This window comes from Pituophis catenifer, unplaced genomic scaffold (assembly GCF_029215685.1).
Source record: "Pituophis catenifer annectens isolate HBS135680 unplaced genomic scaffold, rPitCat1.0.hap2 SCAF_4, whole genome shotgun sequence".
Lineage (NCBI taxonomy): Eukaryota > Metazoa > Chordata > Lepidosauria > Squamata > Colubridae > Pituophis > Pituophis catenifer.
Window position 1 is genome coordinate 113,761,571 of NW_027256884.1, and position 14,341 is coordinate 113,775,911.

The window sequence follows — 14,341 nt, forward strand, 5'->3', positions numbered from 1 at the left end:
ATGACTGATTCAATAAGAACATGTGCCATGGTTCACAGGCCTGGTATTAGCAATAAACAAAAACAAGCTTGTGGGATTTGGTAGACAGCATGAAAAATGTGACCCAGGGTAGTTATGGATCTCTGCCAATTCAATATAAATTTTCTGTCATCCCAACCTGAATATATGCATTGACTGATGACCAGTTTATGTTCTAAAATGCAGTAACTTAACAAGCAAAAGAAACACACTTTTTTCTGACTTATACCTGACTTATAATCAAATACCTCTGAACCTATTAGCTTAAAACTAACTGAAAAATCTGTTTCTTTAAACAGAAAGCATTGCTTTTTAATGAATGATTGCTGAATGGAAAAAAAAAACATCTAACAAATTAATGCAAATCCAGCATGCTGTAGCTTATCATAAAGGGAGTGCCATAATAATAATACAATAGGATGCTAGTATCTCTCTTCTATTATTTGTTTCTGACATTTCTGCATTGCCCAATTAACTCCTATATTTATATTTGGAATGAACAAAATGTATAACATCTAAATGAGAAAGGGGAAAAAAAAAACCCCTCCAGTGACTAATGCTCAGAGATAGCATTCATTTATTCATTATTGAAATTAATCTGCTTTCTAGCAAAAAAAAATTGAGTGGGATAAAATAAATTATACAGTAAAATACCTGAGAAAAAAATTGCTAAGACCCCAAAGGTTGAATGAATAGCTAGATCCATATTTATTTGACAATTAATTTGACAGTTTAGGCTGTAGGTAAAGAGTGGTTATAATTAGGGCCCACTGACTGAGAAGGCCTCATTACATATTTCTTCATAAAATACTGCTCTGAATGACATGCAAAAAAAGTCCCCTCAGAGATGATGATGATGGTGATGATATAGCCATCATGATTAAAATTGTGGCTTTATCTCTCATAAATTGGACAAATTCTCTTTAAAGTCATATAATCTAGTTAAATCCATGTATTTTAGGGACATTAATTTTCCCTACAATAACTATATGCTGTATTAAGTTCATGCTACAACTTAATTTTGATTTATCACTTCACTAACAAGCTCAATTGAACTAATTTGAATTTATTACTAATAAATAAGCTAAAAAACAGTAGGCAGGAATAATCTTTTTCACAATGATGATACTTTAATTTACTCATTCACCACAATTTCAGGAGTTATTTTGGTCATTTGCTGCCAGTTTATATTCCATTGGTGTCTATATACAGTGAGAATAGTCACCTCTAGGTGAGATGAGCAGTTTACAAGTTAAATTAATAAATAAATAAAAATATTTATTTATTTTGCTCCGATGTTCACCACTTCTTTCTTACTACCATTGGAACACATTTACCCAATGTGTAAAGATCATTATGAGCATACTTACCATTCTTTCTTCTTTTTTTTTTTTTTGCTTTTAACAATTGGGATCATTGTAAAGCTGACAATCTTATTGCTCAAACGTAATTCCAGCTATTTTTTAGAAACAAGTTAAAAAGTACAGTAAAAATCCCAGGAAAGATTCTGTCAGGAGCTCACTGCATACACTTGCCCATTGCGAGAATTGCATTTCCTACCCACTGTTGCCTCTTTCATGAGCTACATAATCTTAAAACAACCTGTTCTCAGCAGTGCTAAATTGATAGAGAAGCCTGCTGCGATATACAGTACATTTTTAAAAAAATCCAAATATTCAGTCTCTATCAGATCACCATTTCCTATATATTTATTGATACTATTCAAATTCTAAAATGTTTCTGAGTCAGGGCTCACCTTGAATAAGACAAACTTATTAATTCTGCTATTGTTTCTATTATTTTTGGTTTTACTATTATTTATTATTATTGTTATTGTTATTGTTATTGTTATTATTATGAACTAGACTTGTGTGTTTAAGAAGGGCTGCAATATTGAACGATGAATGAATGACTGAACAAATAGCTTGCTTCTTCAAAAAGCTTGGCTGATAACCTACTTTTTAATGCCACTTTCTACAATTTTACATGGAACAAAGATTAAATTATCTAGCCTGTAATTTCCTGGATTCTCTTTTCCCACCACAAAATATTATATTGGTTTAACCCTACTTTTCTAAAATGCATTGTTATTAATAATGCTGCAATATTACATTTGACTATCAGATGAATTCTAGTGGAATGAGGTGATTTGTCAATTTTTAATTTGCCAAGCAGACATACAGCATAACTTTCTGTCTTTTATTATTTGCTCCAGACCTGCTCTTTTCTCTTCTCCTGCATCCTGAAAACAGGCACTTTCATTTACATTTTTAAATAAAAATCTGCTCTAGTATCTCCACACAAATGGCCAGAATCTGAAACTGTACATTGGTAGTACAGTAATGGTCAAGGCATCAGGGTAGAAACTGGGAGAAACTTAGGCACCCAGCCAGATGGGCGAACTTGGGCCAGTCACTCTGTCTCAGTCCTAGGAAGAAGAATATCAATCAGAATACAGCTGGAAGAGACCTTGGAGGTCTTCTAGTCCAACCCTCTGCTCAAGCAGGAAACCCTATACCATTTTAGACAAGTGATCAGTCTCTTCTTAAAAACCTCCAGTGATGAAGCACCTAGAACTTCTGCTGGGAAGCTGTTCCACTAGGGGTCACCAAGCTTTCAGACCTCAGGGGCCACTAAATTCATAATTTTAAATCCTGCGGACCACTAATATGATCTGCCTAATGACCAGGTGTGCGTGGCTAGGTGGTCATGTGATTGGGTGGGCATGGCCAACTCGATGTCACTCACGTCGAGGGGCACAACACCAGCCTCTACTCGCCCCTCCCCTGCCAGCCACTCCTCACCTCCCCGCCCGGGCTCCTTAGGGCCCCAACAGGAAGCAGTTGTTGGAGCTAAGCAGCCACCACGAGAAAGAATTGGCAAAACACCTGGCTCAGTTCAAATTGGATCTGACCGAGAAGGAGGCTACTGAGGACTAGGAGCATAGGCTTTCCAAGCAGAGAGAAGACCTATGGGAGCGCATGGCAGGGTACCGGCACCTGGAGGCTCAGCTGAGATGGTCACCTAGTTCCAGGCCATGAGGCAGTCCCACTGGAACAAGGCCCTCCAGCTGTTCGCCAGCAACGGCACTTCCCTCCATCCCTCGCCCAAAGCCCCACACCAGGAGATTGAAGCAGACCCCAAGTCAAAATTTTTGCCCCCTCCAACCCACACAAAAAGACACCTAAGGGGGAGACTCTCTGCAGCAACATAAATGTTCATTGCACGTATCCAGCCCAGGGGTCTGAGGACCCCTGATTTAGTTCAACATAAAAAATGCAAATAATTTTTCTGCGGACTACCAAAATTTTCTCATGGACCAAAAATGGTCCACAGACTACCAGTTGGTGACCGCTGCACTAGTTAATTATCCTCACTGTTAGGAAGTTTCTCCTTAGTTCCAGATTCCTTCTCTCCTTGATTCCTTTTCTATCCATTGTTTCTTGTCCTGCTACAGATGCTTTGGTAAATAAGTTGGCCCCCTCTTCTTTGTGGCAACCTCTCAAATACTAGAATACTGCTATCATGTCCCCCCCAGTCCTTATTTTCTCTAGACTAGCCAGACCCAATTCTTCAACTGTTCTTCATATGTTTTAGTCTCCAGGCATTTATCATCTTAGTTGCTCTTCTTTGCACTTTTTTTTTCAAAGTCTCAACATCTTTTTTTGTAATGTAGTGACCAAAACTGGATGCAGTATTCCAGGTGTGGCCTTACTAGGGCTTTATAAAGTGATCCTAATACTTCACGTGATTTTGATTCTATGCTTCTGTTTATATAACCAAGGATTGTATTAGCTTTTTTGGCTGCTAAGAAAATGGCAACCAAAACATTGCCAAGAAAACTGCCAAGAATTGTCCAAACAGTTGCTAAGAGTCAACACTGACTGGAAGGTACAAAAAAGAAAAAAAAATGTTTTAAATGGAAGAGATTGTGGGGGAAAACCTAGGCAACCCTTAAATAGCTTAGGCCTTCCTGTCTGTCCCTTGCCCTATTCCTCTAGCAATGTAGGCATTTCTCCTTTTCAAAGTAGGCATTCAGAAGAAAAGAAAGATACTGTAATCTTTGAACTGTGAATTTTATCCTCACTTTAAGATCAAGCTAACTTAAGTTCCAGGAATGTGAGCAGAGTATGTGGTGATATAATTAGATGGTGGATATGAGAATTGGTTTGGATTTAATTTACACAATGAAACTAACTCTGCCCCACATTTTTGTCAGTTTTTTGTTGTACCTTTTCCATTGACCAAACAAAAGATAATCAAATGAGAAGTAGGTTTTTCTTCTTCACTAAATCAACCCAGTGAATCTGAAGAGTTCCAATGCATAATGGTAGGTCAACACAATAAAGTTAATACAAGACCATAGGCATGCTTAATCAAACATTAGTGATAATACAATATACTTATACCATTCCCCACCAGGATTATATTTACAAATCTGTAAATGCTTTATTATACTTTGAAGACTTGTTTCAAGTAATGTCTGATGATCAGTGATGAGAATAAACTCTCTTCTGTACAGATACTGGTTGAAATATTTAACTCTCCAAATTAAGCTCAGTATTTTTTCTATGTAGCTTTAAGTGAGCATGATAATAATAAAAAAAGGTATTGAGAATTCACTACCAGCTTTCATGGTGCATGATGCCGATGCCATATTGCGATGCTTCACAAGCCAATTTCACAGGAGGTAAGTGTGGGTTTTAATATTTGAGTGTTTGAAGTCATAATTTTGTTCACACTGTAGTTCCTACTGTAATGACATGTTTAAGGAATGTCTCATAGTAGCTAAATTTGGCATGCATCTTATATAATTATTAACAAATCCTAAAAAGGAGTGTAGTTGCAACGTATCTTGTAACCTTGGGGCATTCATGACTGCTTCTATTTTCTCTGCATATTTGTGTAGGCTTGGTGATTCAATGGTATGACAACAATGGGTAATATTAAGTTTAAAAACTCACAGATACTGCACATTCAGAAAAAGCATCTAAAGCATTACAAGAGTCTGCAAAATGATGAAAGGTGCCTGCTGAGGCAGACTCCATTTCTACGTCCACAAAATAAAAGGCAACCTAAAACCATCACAAACAACCCTCATGAATAACATCAAGCACATTTGCAAATGCTTCAGCATCTTGTATCTTCTTTCACCTCCCTCCCTTTTAAATATTTTCTCTTTTGAAGTCAATTGATTTTGCTCTGAATGTTGCGGGCCATTTCCCATTTATGCACATATTCAGCTGCAGAGAACTACAGATGCAATTTGCAAATTGCATCACAGCATTTTTCCTAACCAGGACCTGAATTTCACTTTTATCTAAGGTGATCTCATCTCTAGTAATTTAAATCTCAGATGATGTTTATCTATCCCACTCTGAAGAAATACCCTGGCAGAGAGTATATTTATTGCTGATCAAAACTGATGTATTTTCCCAGGCTGCTTATTCTATTTGTGCATTTATGATTGAAGAATAATCTTTTGTTCATTGAATGTAGTTTCACTTTGCACTACTGATTGGGTAAAGCTGTCAGCCCTGCAAGGTAGACCATGTCAGGAAACAGACTCCACCACAACTCCTAGAACTTTATTAAAGGGTATAATAACAGAATCTTGAAAGCCTGACAGAGATTCTCTCTCCTTCTTCTCATCCTAAAGACAATCAAACTAGGGAAATCTTGTTTCTTTCTTACTCCCTGCTACCTTCCAGGATTAAGCTGGTTTTTACATAACGGTTGCTGAGGATTCTTCTAGGCCATCTCCATATTCCTCCAGAAAAGCAGAAAACAAATTGTTTCTGGTCCATGATTTGATATTCAGACTTTTCCCTTCATACAAATTAACAACCAATAGAGACGCGGATGAACGAGATGTTACATGGAAGGTTTTCTTTAGGGCACAGATGTCAAACTCACGTATCACGTTGCCGTCATATGACATTTCAAGACATTTTTCATATTTGCAGAGCTGGGATGGCCGTGGCCTGCACATGATGCATCTGGCCTGCGGGCCACCAGTTTAACACCTCTGCTTTAGGACAAAAGGGAGCTGATTTGACATGAACCACACGAAGAAACGTGTTATATAGGCTTAGCTACAGTGGTTAAAAAAAGTAAATGCACAAATTCATACCAAAACTCAGAAGATAGGAAGCAAATTTTGGCTCCACCAATGTGCTTCATCTAAATTCATCGCTAAAGTAGTCTTTGAAGTACAGCATTCATTTAGCAACTATTCAAAGTTACAACGGCAGTAAAAAAAAGTGACTTATAACCAGTCCTCGCATTTATAACTTGTAGCATCCCCACGGTCATCAAAATTTGGTCTTTTGGCACTGGAATATATTTACAACTGTTGTCCTGGGGTCATGTGATTGCCATTTGCAATCTTCCCAGCTGGTTACCAACCAGCAAAGTCAAAAGGGGAGGCTGGACTCATTTAACAATTGCAATGATTTGCTTAATCACTATGGCCAAAAATGTTATGTGGCTCACCTAACAATTGCCTTGCTTAGAAACAGAAATTTTAGTTTATAGTTGTAAATTGAGGACTACCTATAGTCCATCATGGTGACTCTCATTATCCCCCAAAAAGTCAAGTGCAGTCTTTGGATTTTAAAACGTTGCCTGCTGTAAGTATAGAAAAAATATTTATATTTACTTTAAAAAACAAAAATAGAAGTCTGTTGGCTTGATTTCATTCCTCAATTTATTATCTCCTTCCTTTCTCTCTTTTATCTACTTGCTTTCAATTTAGAAGAATTCCTCAGAGTGGGAACCTCCATTTGCTTAGGTCACTCAATCAAAAATCCTGTGCAGCAGTAGTTAAATATTTATGGTAATATGTTATATTTGGCTCCTGACCAATTCCTACGTTCCAGAACCAGTGCTTTGCAGAATTATTATGCATTCATGTAGTACTTTCACAGATATAAATACTTCCATCGTGATAATCTTATTTTTCTCCAAAATCTAATTTATGAAAAGATTCTGAATGAAAAGGATTAAAATCACAACTTTTTTGGAAGGACTTTCCACAGGACAAATTGTAAAGAGAATCCATACTATAGCATCACTGAGAATGTAGGAAACTCCTATAATTTGTACACTTTTTTCACTTATTTATGATTTAGCAGGTTCACAATTTCATCAACGCAATATATTAAAACAAAAACAACCACCTTCTATCTGTGTATGCTCCAATATTATTCTACTCTAACATAAGCAGAGTTTTTCGGAATTAGGTTTTCTTTCATCCCACACACACAAATTCTCTGAATTGATTCCTATTGGAATCCTTTGTAATAGACCTAGACTTTGTCATCTACAAAGCACCAATTAATTCCCCCTGCCCAAATCACAAAACAAATACAAAACAGTCTGAAGATTTACCTCATAGGGCCTACTAGCCTCTCACAGCAATTCTACTGTACTTGTGTTTTAATACTGCAGATGAGTTAAAAAGGCAGACATTCATTTTGTGTTTCTCATATACAAACATCACAACGTATATCACCAGCTTTTTTCTTTCTGCTTCAAAAAGCCAGATCCCCAAACCCACACGGTTTAGATTAGAGAAGGTGACTTCACTACCTCTGCCACTCGATATCTTATCAAGATTTTAAGTAGGAGGCTAATATGTCGTGAAAGCAAGCTGTCAAGAAGAAAGTGAAATCCTCTGGTATACTGTAGCTTTTGGGATCTGAAATACACAGAGAAGGGAGAGCCCAAAAAGTGACAGGCTTTTGAGGACATGATCTCTGAAGAAATGTATCCTTATTGACTTTTTGCCCTCGTAGGATTTTGGCTTTCCTCAACTCTGGTGAAATATGTGGAGATTAATTGTAGATTAATTTGACCCCCTGTGCATAAAGGAATGTGAGATCATTTCAGGAAAGCTAATCAGCTTTTGTCTTTGAAAGCCTATGCCTTCTTTTTCTAATCCACTTTTGTTGCGGTTGTTGTTCCAACAAAATGCGTGCCTTGTACCTTATAACAGCTTTGGGCATTTGTCTATAGTGTACAGAGAATGCTTCTCAAAAGACAAGTTAATTTTTTTTTCCCCTGAACTAGAAACTCAGTTTGGAGCCCAATTGGCACATGCATTTGTTTTACATTCAATGTTTGCTTGGCATAATTGCCAGTCCCTGGCAGCTACTACTGTGCTTGTCTTTGTCTCCCATGACTGTGGGTTCCAGCACTGAAGCCAACACCTGTGGCTGCATAAAAGGCTAAGTACAGCAGCTGCCGGACTCAGATGTCCACAGAGAAATAAAATTCTAAAGCATACGAGTGTGGATGTGTAGCTGGCTTCCTCCTTTCACGCTTTTCAAAGCTTCCTTGGATGCCTGAAATGCAGGATCCTCATTTATCAACTGTCTGTCAACCAGTGTGACTGACCTGAGGTTTAGGAGTGGCCTTGAATACCCTCATTTAACTAATGCTGCCTTAAGTGATGCCAATCAGATAGCGCTGAAGTAACTTCCCGGAAATGGGTTGCTTTGAGAGATATCCTACTGTGCAGTCCTAAGGGCGCTTTTTCCAAAAAGTCAACTAGTCTTTCTTTCTTTCTTTCTTTCTTTCTTTCTTTCTTTCTTTCTTTCTTTCTTTCTTTCTTTCTTTCTTTCTTTCTTTCTTCTTTTTTCCTTTGAAAACATTTTGCTTTTCATTCAAGAAGCTTCTTCAGTTTTTGATAAGGAGCGAACCATTTTCAAAGGAAAAACAAAAAGAAGAACAAGAAAGTCCAGTTGCCTTTTGGAAAAAGCACCTTTGGGTCAACGATGACCTGGAATATTGAGAATCTCCATAGACATTCTAGTATACTGTGAGTCTTGCTCTACTCCAGCATCACTAGGGAGGTCTATCTGAGATACTGGTCTGGCAGCAATGTTTGTTGTGTATTCCAAGACACTTTCTTATTGAGCTTAAATTTACAATGAAAAGCACACACCAGTAAGATGCGTGAAAGCTTCTGTTTTATATGAACAAAATGCTGAATGCATATCAGTAAATGCTGATATGCGATTTCCATAAAGCAGTGTTGAATACCCATTACCTGCTTCATGCAGATCGGTATCGTACTCGCATTAAAAACCACAGACAGCAGTGCAGCTCTGAATTGCTTCTGTTTACTTCATGTATAATTTGGTGCAATGTGCAGAGCAGGAGATGGAAACTTTTCCCTAAAATCAAATCTTATCAGCTGCAAACCCTGCTGATCAGTCAGGAAACATATCTGTAACAGCAATAATCCTATTTTAACTTCAAAATCATAAAACAGCAGTAGCAATAGCACTTAGACTTCCCCATAGTGCTTTACACACTCTCTGAGTGGTTTATAAATGTCAGTATATTGCCCTCATTTTATTGACCTTGGAAGGATGGAAGGCTGAATCAACCTTGAGCCCTGTCAGGATCGAACTCCAGACTGCGGGCAGAGTTAGCCTGCAATACAGCCATCCAACCACTGCGCCATCAGGGCTTAAATACATTGAATACAAATAAAGGAAAAAATACTTTAGCTTTGCTATATTTCTGATCTTAACATCCAAAATAAATTTAGTAGGATCAGTTACATGTAAAATTCACATGTAACTTTAAAATCAGCTAATATGACTGAATTGCATATCTTTGTTTCTAAATGCTGTAAATATGGCATGCTTATCAGTAGTGACAGAGTCTCAGCAAGTAACAGGCAATTAAGTAGATCAAAAACTAATTGCTGAATGCAATGCGGATAGAGATCTTCAAGAATTCTAGAGCTAGTTATAGTCTAGGAAGCTGAAAAACATTGCAATGTTCTAGTACCAAGAAAATTGGTAATAATAACAATGTACAGGTTATCCTTGATTTACAATCGGTTGCAATCATTTGAAGTTACAAAGGACCTACCGGGGGGTACTTATGACCCAGATTCAAAGTTCTGATAGTCGCCCCCATGCAATCACATCACCATACTTTGGGCACTCAGCAACTGGCCTGCATTTATGGCTGTCTGCACCATTCTGTGGTCACATGACCATGTTTAACAACGTTATTCCAAAAATTTTGCATTTATTTTCAGTTTTCAGCAAAACCGGCCCATAACTCACTTAACAATCACACAAAAATAGGTTGTAAAATCATCATCAGTTACAACTACCGTGTTTTCCCGAAAATAAGACCCTGTCTCAGGGGTGAAATGCTCCCAGTTTGGACCGGATCACCCATGCAGTAGCGATGGCGGCGGGTGGTTCGGAGAACTGGTAGCAAAAATCCCTGCCCCCCCCATGCCCAGCTGAGCTGCGCGATCATCAGAAGCTGGGTTTTTTTTAATTTTAAAAGCATTTTTTCTACAACCTCTTCAGCCGAAAAAATGCTTTTAAAAGTAAAAAAAAAAAGCCTCTGATGATCACGCGGCTCAGCTGGGATCATCAGAGGCTTTTAAAAGCATTTTTTCTACAACCTCTTCCGCCGAAGAGTTGCCTAATTGTCAGAGGCTTGTAAAAGCATTATGGTTTAACATGAGGACAACCAGGAATTTGTTAAATATATTTATATTCTTATACACTCAAATTTCAGTTTGAAAACCAAGAAGAAAACTTGGTTTTCTGACTGTTTCGGTTTAAATGATATTTAGCTGAAAAACACATTTAGTTTACAACTGAGAAAGTGATGTTTGAGTAGTGATTTGCGGGTGCTTTATAGTCTAAGGCACAGGTGTCAAACTCGATCACGTGACATCATGTGACATATCATGGCTGTTTTTGCCTTTGTGGATGGGCGTGCCCTGCGTGTGATGCATTTGGCCCGCGGGCCGCCAGTTTGATATCCCAGGTCTAAGGGTAAAGAGAGTAAAAAGCATGTAAGCCTACTATAAAAACTGCTTCATGAAGTTATAGTTAAGTAGCTAGTTAGAGAGAGGCACATCATTGCAAAGCAGCTGTTTCAAGTTATCTTCAATATTATACTCAAAAAATACTACCTCAGCTCTTTAACACCATGACTAGTACTTATTACTACTAATATCTGCTGCAGAGGATTGAGGGATTAATTTGAGCTGTTTTTTGAAAGAGGTTTAGGAAAGTGAGTAAAGAGGAAAAGTGGATGCTAGGATGCACACATTTATGTCAGCTAAAGGTTATTTCATCAAATATGTTTGTCATTTTGATCCTCGGCAAGAAAGATTGTGATATCAAGTGGTTAACCAGTAAATTAGCAAGACTTTTCATTTCGTTCAGGCTATAGGCTAGCAGAGCAACCATTCTGGATTTTTTCATATGAATGCATAAAAATTTTACCAATCTCCATCTCAAAAATGTATTCATAATATTCCAAGTTTTTTGTATAGTTTCTTGAGGAATAGTTTACAAATCATATTTCAGGGAAGAAAATTCTGAAACTGCCTGTGGTATGCTGTCACATATTTCAAAATGGTGAGCCTATAATTTATCTTTGGAATTTAGAAGAGAAAGGGGGAATTTGTTTTTTTTTAAGCGGAACTAGCACTGTTTATTTATTTTTCTGTCTTATTTACTATATTATGCTCACCCAAAACAAATTGCAAAGCAGAACCAAATGAAACCAAAGCTTTTTTATCTGAACATTTTAAAAACACAAAAAGAACAAACAGAACTAGGCACAAATAAAATAGTACAATGTAAGGATTATTTTCATAAAGAGCTGCACAAAATTACCAATACAATAAATCATACGAGAAAAGATTACAAATTAAATGAAATAATTTTAATAAGAAAGAAAATGTGCATGTGTCCATTTTTGTAGCAATGCAGCAGAAATAAACTAGAATCTCAAATACTTCTGACATATCTCCTATGACCATGATGGCGAACCTATGGCACGCATGCTAGAGGTGACACGGAGCGCGCTCTCTGTGGGCATGCGAGCAGTCACCCCAGTTCAGCTCTGCTGCGCATGTGTGCGCGCCTCCTGCTGGCCAGCTGGTCTTTGGGTCTCTGCCGCGCATGCGCAGGGGGCATGCGGGGGGCCGCACAGACATGCACGGGGGGGGGGCAGGGCATGTGCGGGGCCCCCACTGCAAAATGGAAACAAATTAAATCATTCAGATTTCTAGCACAATTCTAGCACCCGAACGAATTTGCTTCAGGACTGTCATATATATCCAGCAAAACATAAAAGTTACCCTTTAGTGGAGGAACAGCTTTAGTGGATGAACAGTGGACAGTGAGATGGGAAGCATATAAACTTAATAAATGTGAAAGAAATCTCTCTTGGGGTCTCTTCTTTCTATGACACATAGTCAAGAACAGGAATTGAGTTCAGAGCACTAAACGTTGATTACATGCTACACAAGAATCTGATCTACTAATGGTAATGGTAAACCCAACTGGTGCTAGATAAGGTCAGTGGAATTCATGTGAGCTGGACTTGGGTCTCTTGTGGGAGCATAGTAATTCCAAACTGATGACATATTTGATCCCCACATTCGGGCTTAGCCTGCTCATCTCCTACACACATGACTACATCTCTCCGTAGGTGAGTGTTATGAAGGGGAACATTACTTACCCCTATCGGTGTCATAAAGGAAGACAAAGCGATTCCATTTATAATGGCCCAGCAAACTTAGCAACGCTCCTTGTAAGGAAGGCCTCAGTTGCAGCACAAACTGGCTTTCACCCTCTGTGGGGAAACTGGGTGTGATGAGGGAGATGTGCAAGGCGCTGCAGAATGAGGTCAAGGTGTGTACTGATCTTTTATCGTACAGTCCAAAAATAGCAAAAACTCCTCGTGAGTACTGGGAGCAGACTGAAAGGAAACATAAAACATATAATTAAAACAACATAGCAACAATAGGCAACATCTACGGTTCCAATCTAAACTTAAAGGATATGGATCTTATCTTGCTGATGATATCTAGATTTAGATCTAGATCCAGACTATATAGAAAACGCTTCCTTTCTGTGCCTTGATCACATGGTAATATGGAAAGTTGTAGCTTTCTTCATGAAGATACACATTACCAATCAAAATAAATTCTTATTATATACTTCAACTAATTATTTGGTTTTCTTTCTGTGAATAATTACAGAAAGTAGTCTTCGATTCAGGATAAACAGTTCAGATGATAGCTGAAATTTATAATGCATTTTATGTCAAATTAATAGTAAAATTAAATTAGCCGTAAATTAGCTTTTATGAAGAAATTCTATTTTTTACAATTAACTTGAACATCATAGCACAATTTACAAATCATCCTATAATTACCGATGTTCCACAATAAGATTTTAAAATATATTTACTTGAAATATAGATGAATATGAAAAGCAGAACTCCAAAGAATCCAACAATTGAGTAGACCTGATAATATAATCTACAGTTTCTTTATCAAATTCATGCTCATTCCATTCCTAAGAAGACCTGGTAAATTTAATTGTTAACAAAACCAGCACTGGTGTTTTAATATTTTTCTTCACATTTCATATATTAAAGTAGTACCAACTGGAAAAAAATGTTTAACAAGTTTTTTACAAATTCAAAAGATAAGGAATAGCACTTTCTGGAAATTTAAGGTCTGTTTTTACTGCACCACACGTCTATGAATTGTAGTGAATGAGTTGTAATGAAGTGTAATAAAAACAAGCAGCAAATATATGAGTAGGTAAAGACAGGTAATACCCATCCTAACACAAGTCCTGTAGTCACATTATCTCTTTTGGCACCTAACAGGTCTTGCAAGATTGTTTTAATAACATCATTATTTGTATGTCTAAAAATATTGATAGATCCATGGTACCCTATAAAGTAAAATGGTGAATGGCTGAAACTCCATACAGGTAGTCCTCGACTTACAAAAGTTCATTTACTGACAGTTCAATGTTACAATGGCTCCGAAAAAAGTGACTTATTACTGTTTTTCACCCTTACAACATTGTAGCACCCCTATGGTTACATGATCAAAATTCAGACCCTTGATAACCGACTCATCTTTATGATGGCTGCAGTGTCCTGGGGTCATGTGATCAGCTTTTGCGACCTTCTGACAAGCAAAGTCAATAGGGAATCCAGATTCACTTAACAACCATGTTACTAATATAACAAATGCAACAATTCACTTAACTGTGGCGAGAAAAGTCGTAAAATGGGGCAAACTCATTTAACAAAAGTTTCACTTAGCAACATAAATTTTTGGGCTCAATTGTGGTCGTAACTCGAGGACTACCTGTCCTCGAGTTACTCTCTTGGGTACTCTCTTGAAATACCTGTTTGAAGTAAAATAACTTCATCTGCTAGTGCAAAAAACAAACAAGACAAACAGGTATTTCAAGAGGGTGATAAAAGTAACTAGAAGGTTTGTGGAAGAAGA

At 37.5% G+C, this 14,341-nt stretch overlaps 1 protein-coding gene across 3 annotated transcripts in view; it reads right to left on the reverse strand.

Moving 5' to 3' along the window:
* The window catches only part of GRIA4 (glutamate ionotropic receptor AMPA type subunit 4), a 280,944-nt gene that overhangs the window by 156,118 nt on the left and 110,485 nt on the right, over window positions 1-14,341 (reverse strand). For all 3 annotated transcript variants that reach the window (XM_070943962.1, XM_070943963.1, XM_070943965.1), the window contains exon 3: window positions 12,544-12,783. In XM_070943962.1, the coding sequence (XP_070800063.1) occupies window positions 12,544-12,783 (240 nt within the window). The remainder of the gene's footprint in view (window positions 1-12,543; window positions 12,784-14,341) is intronic.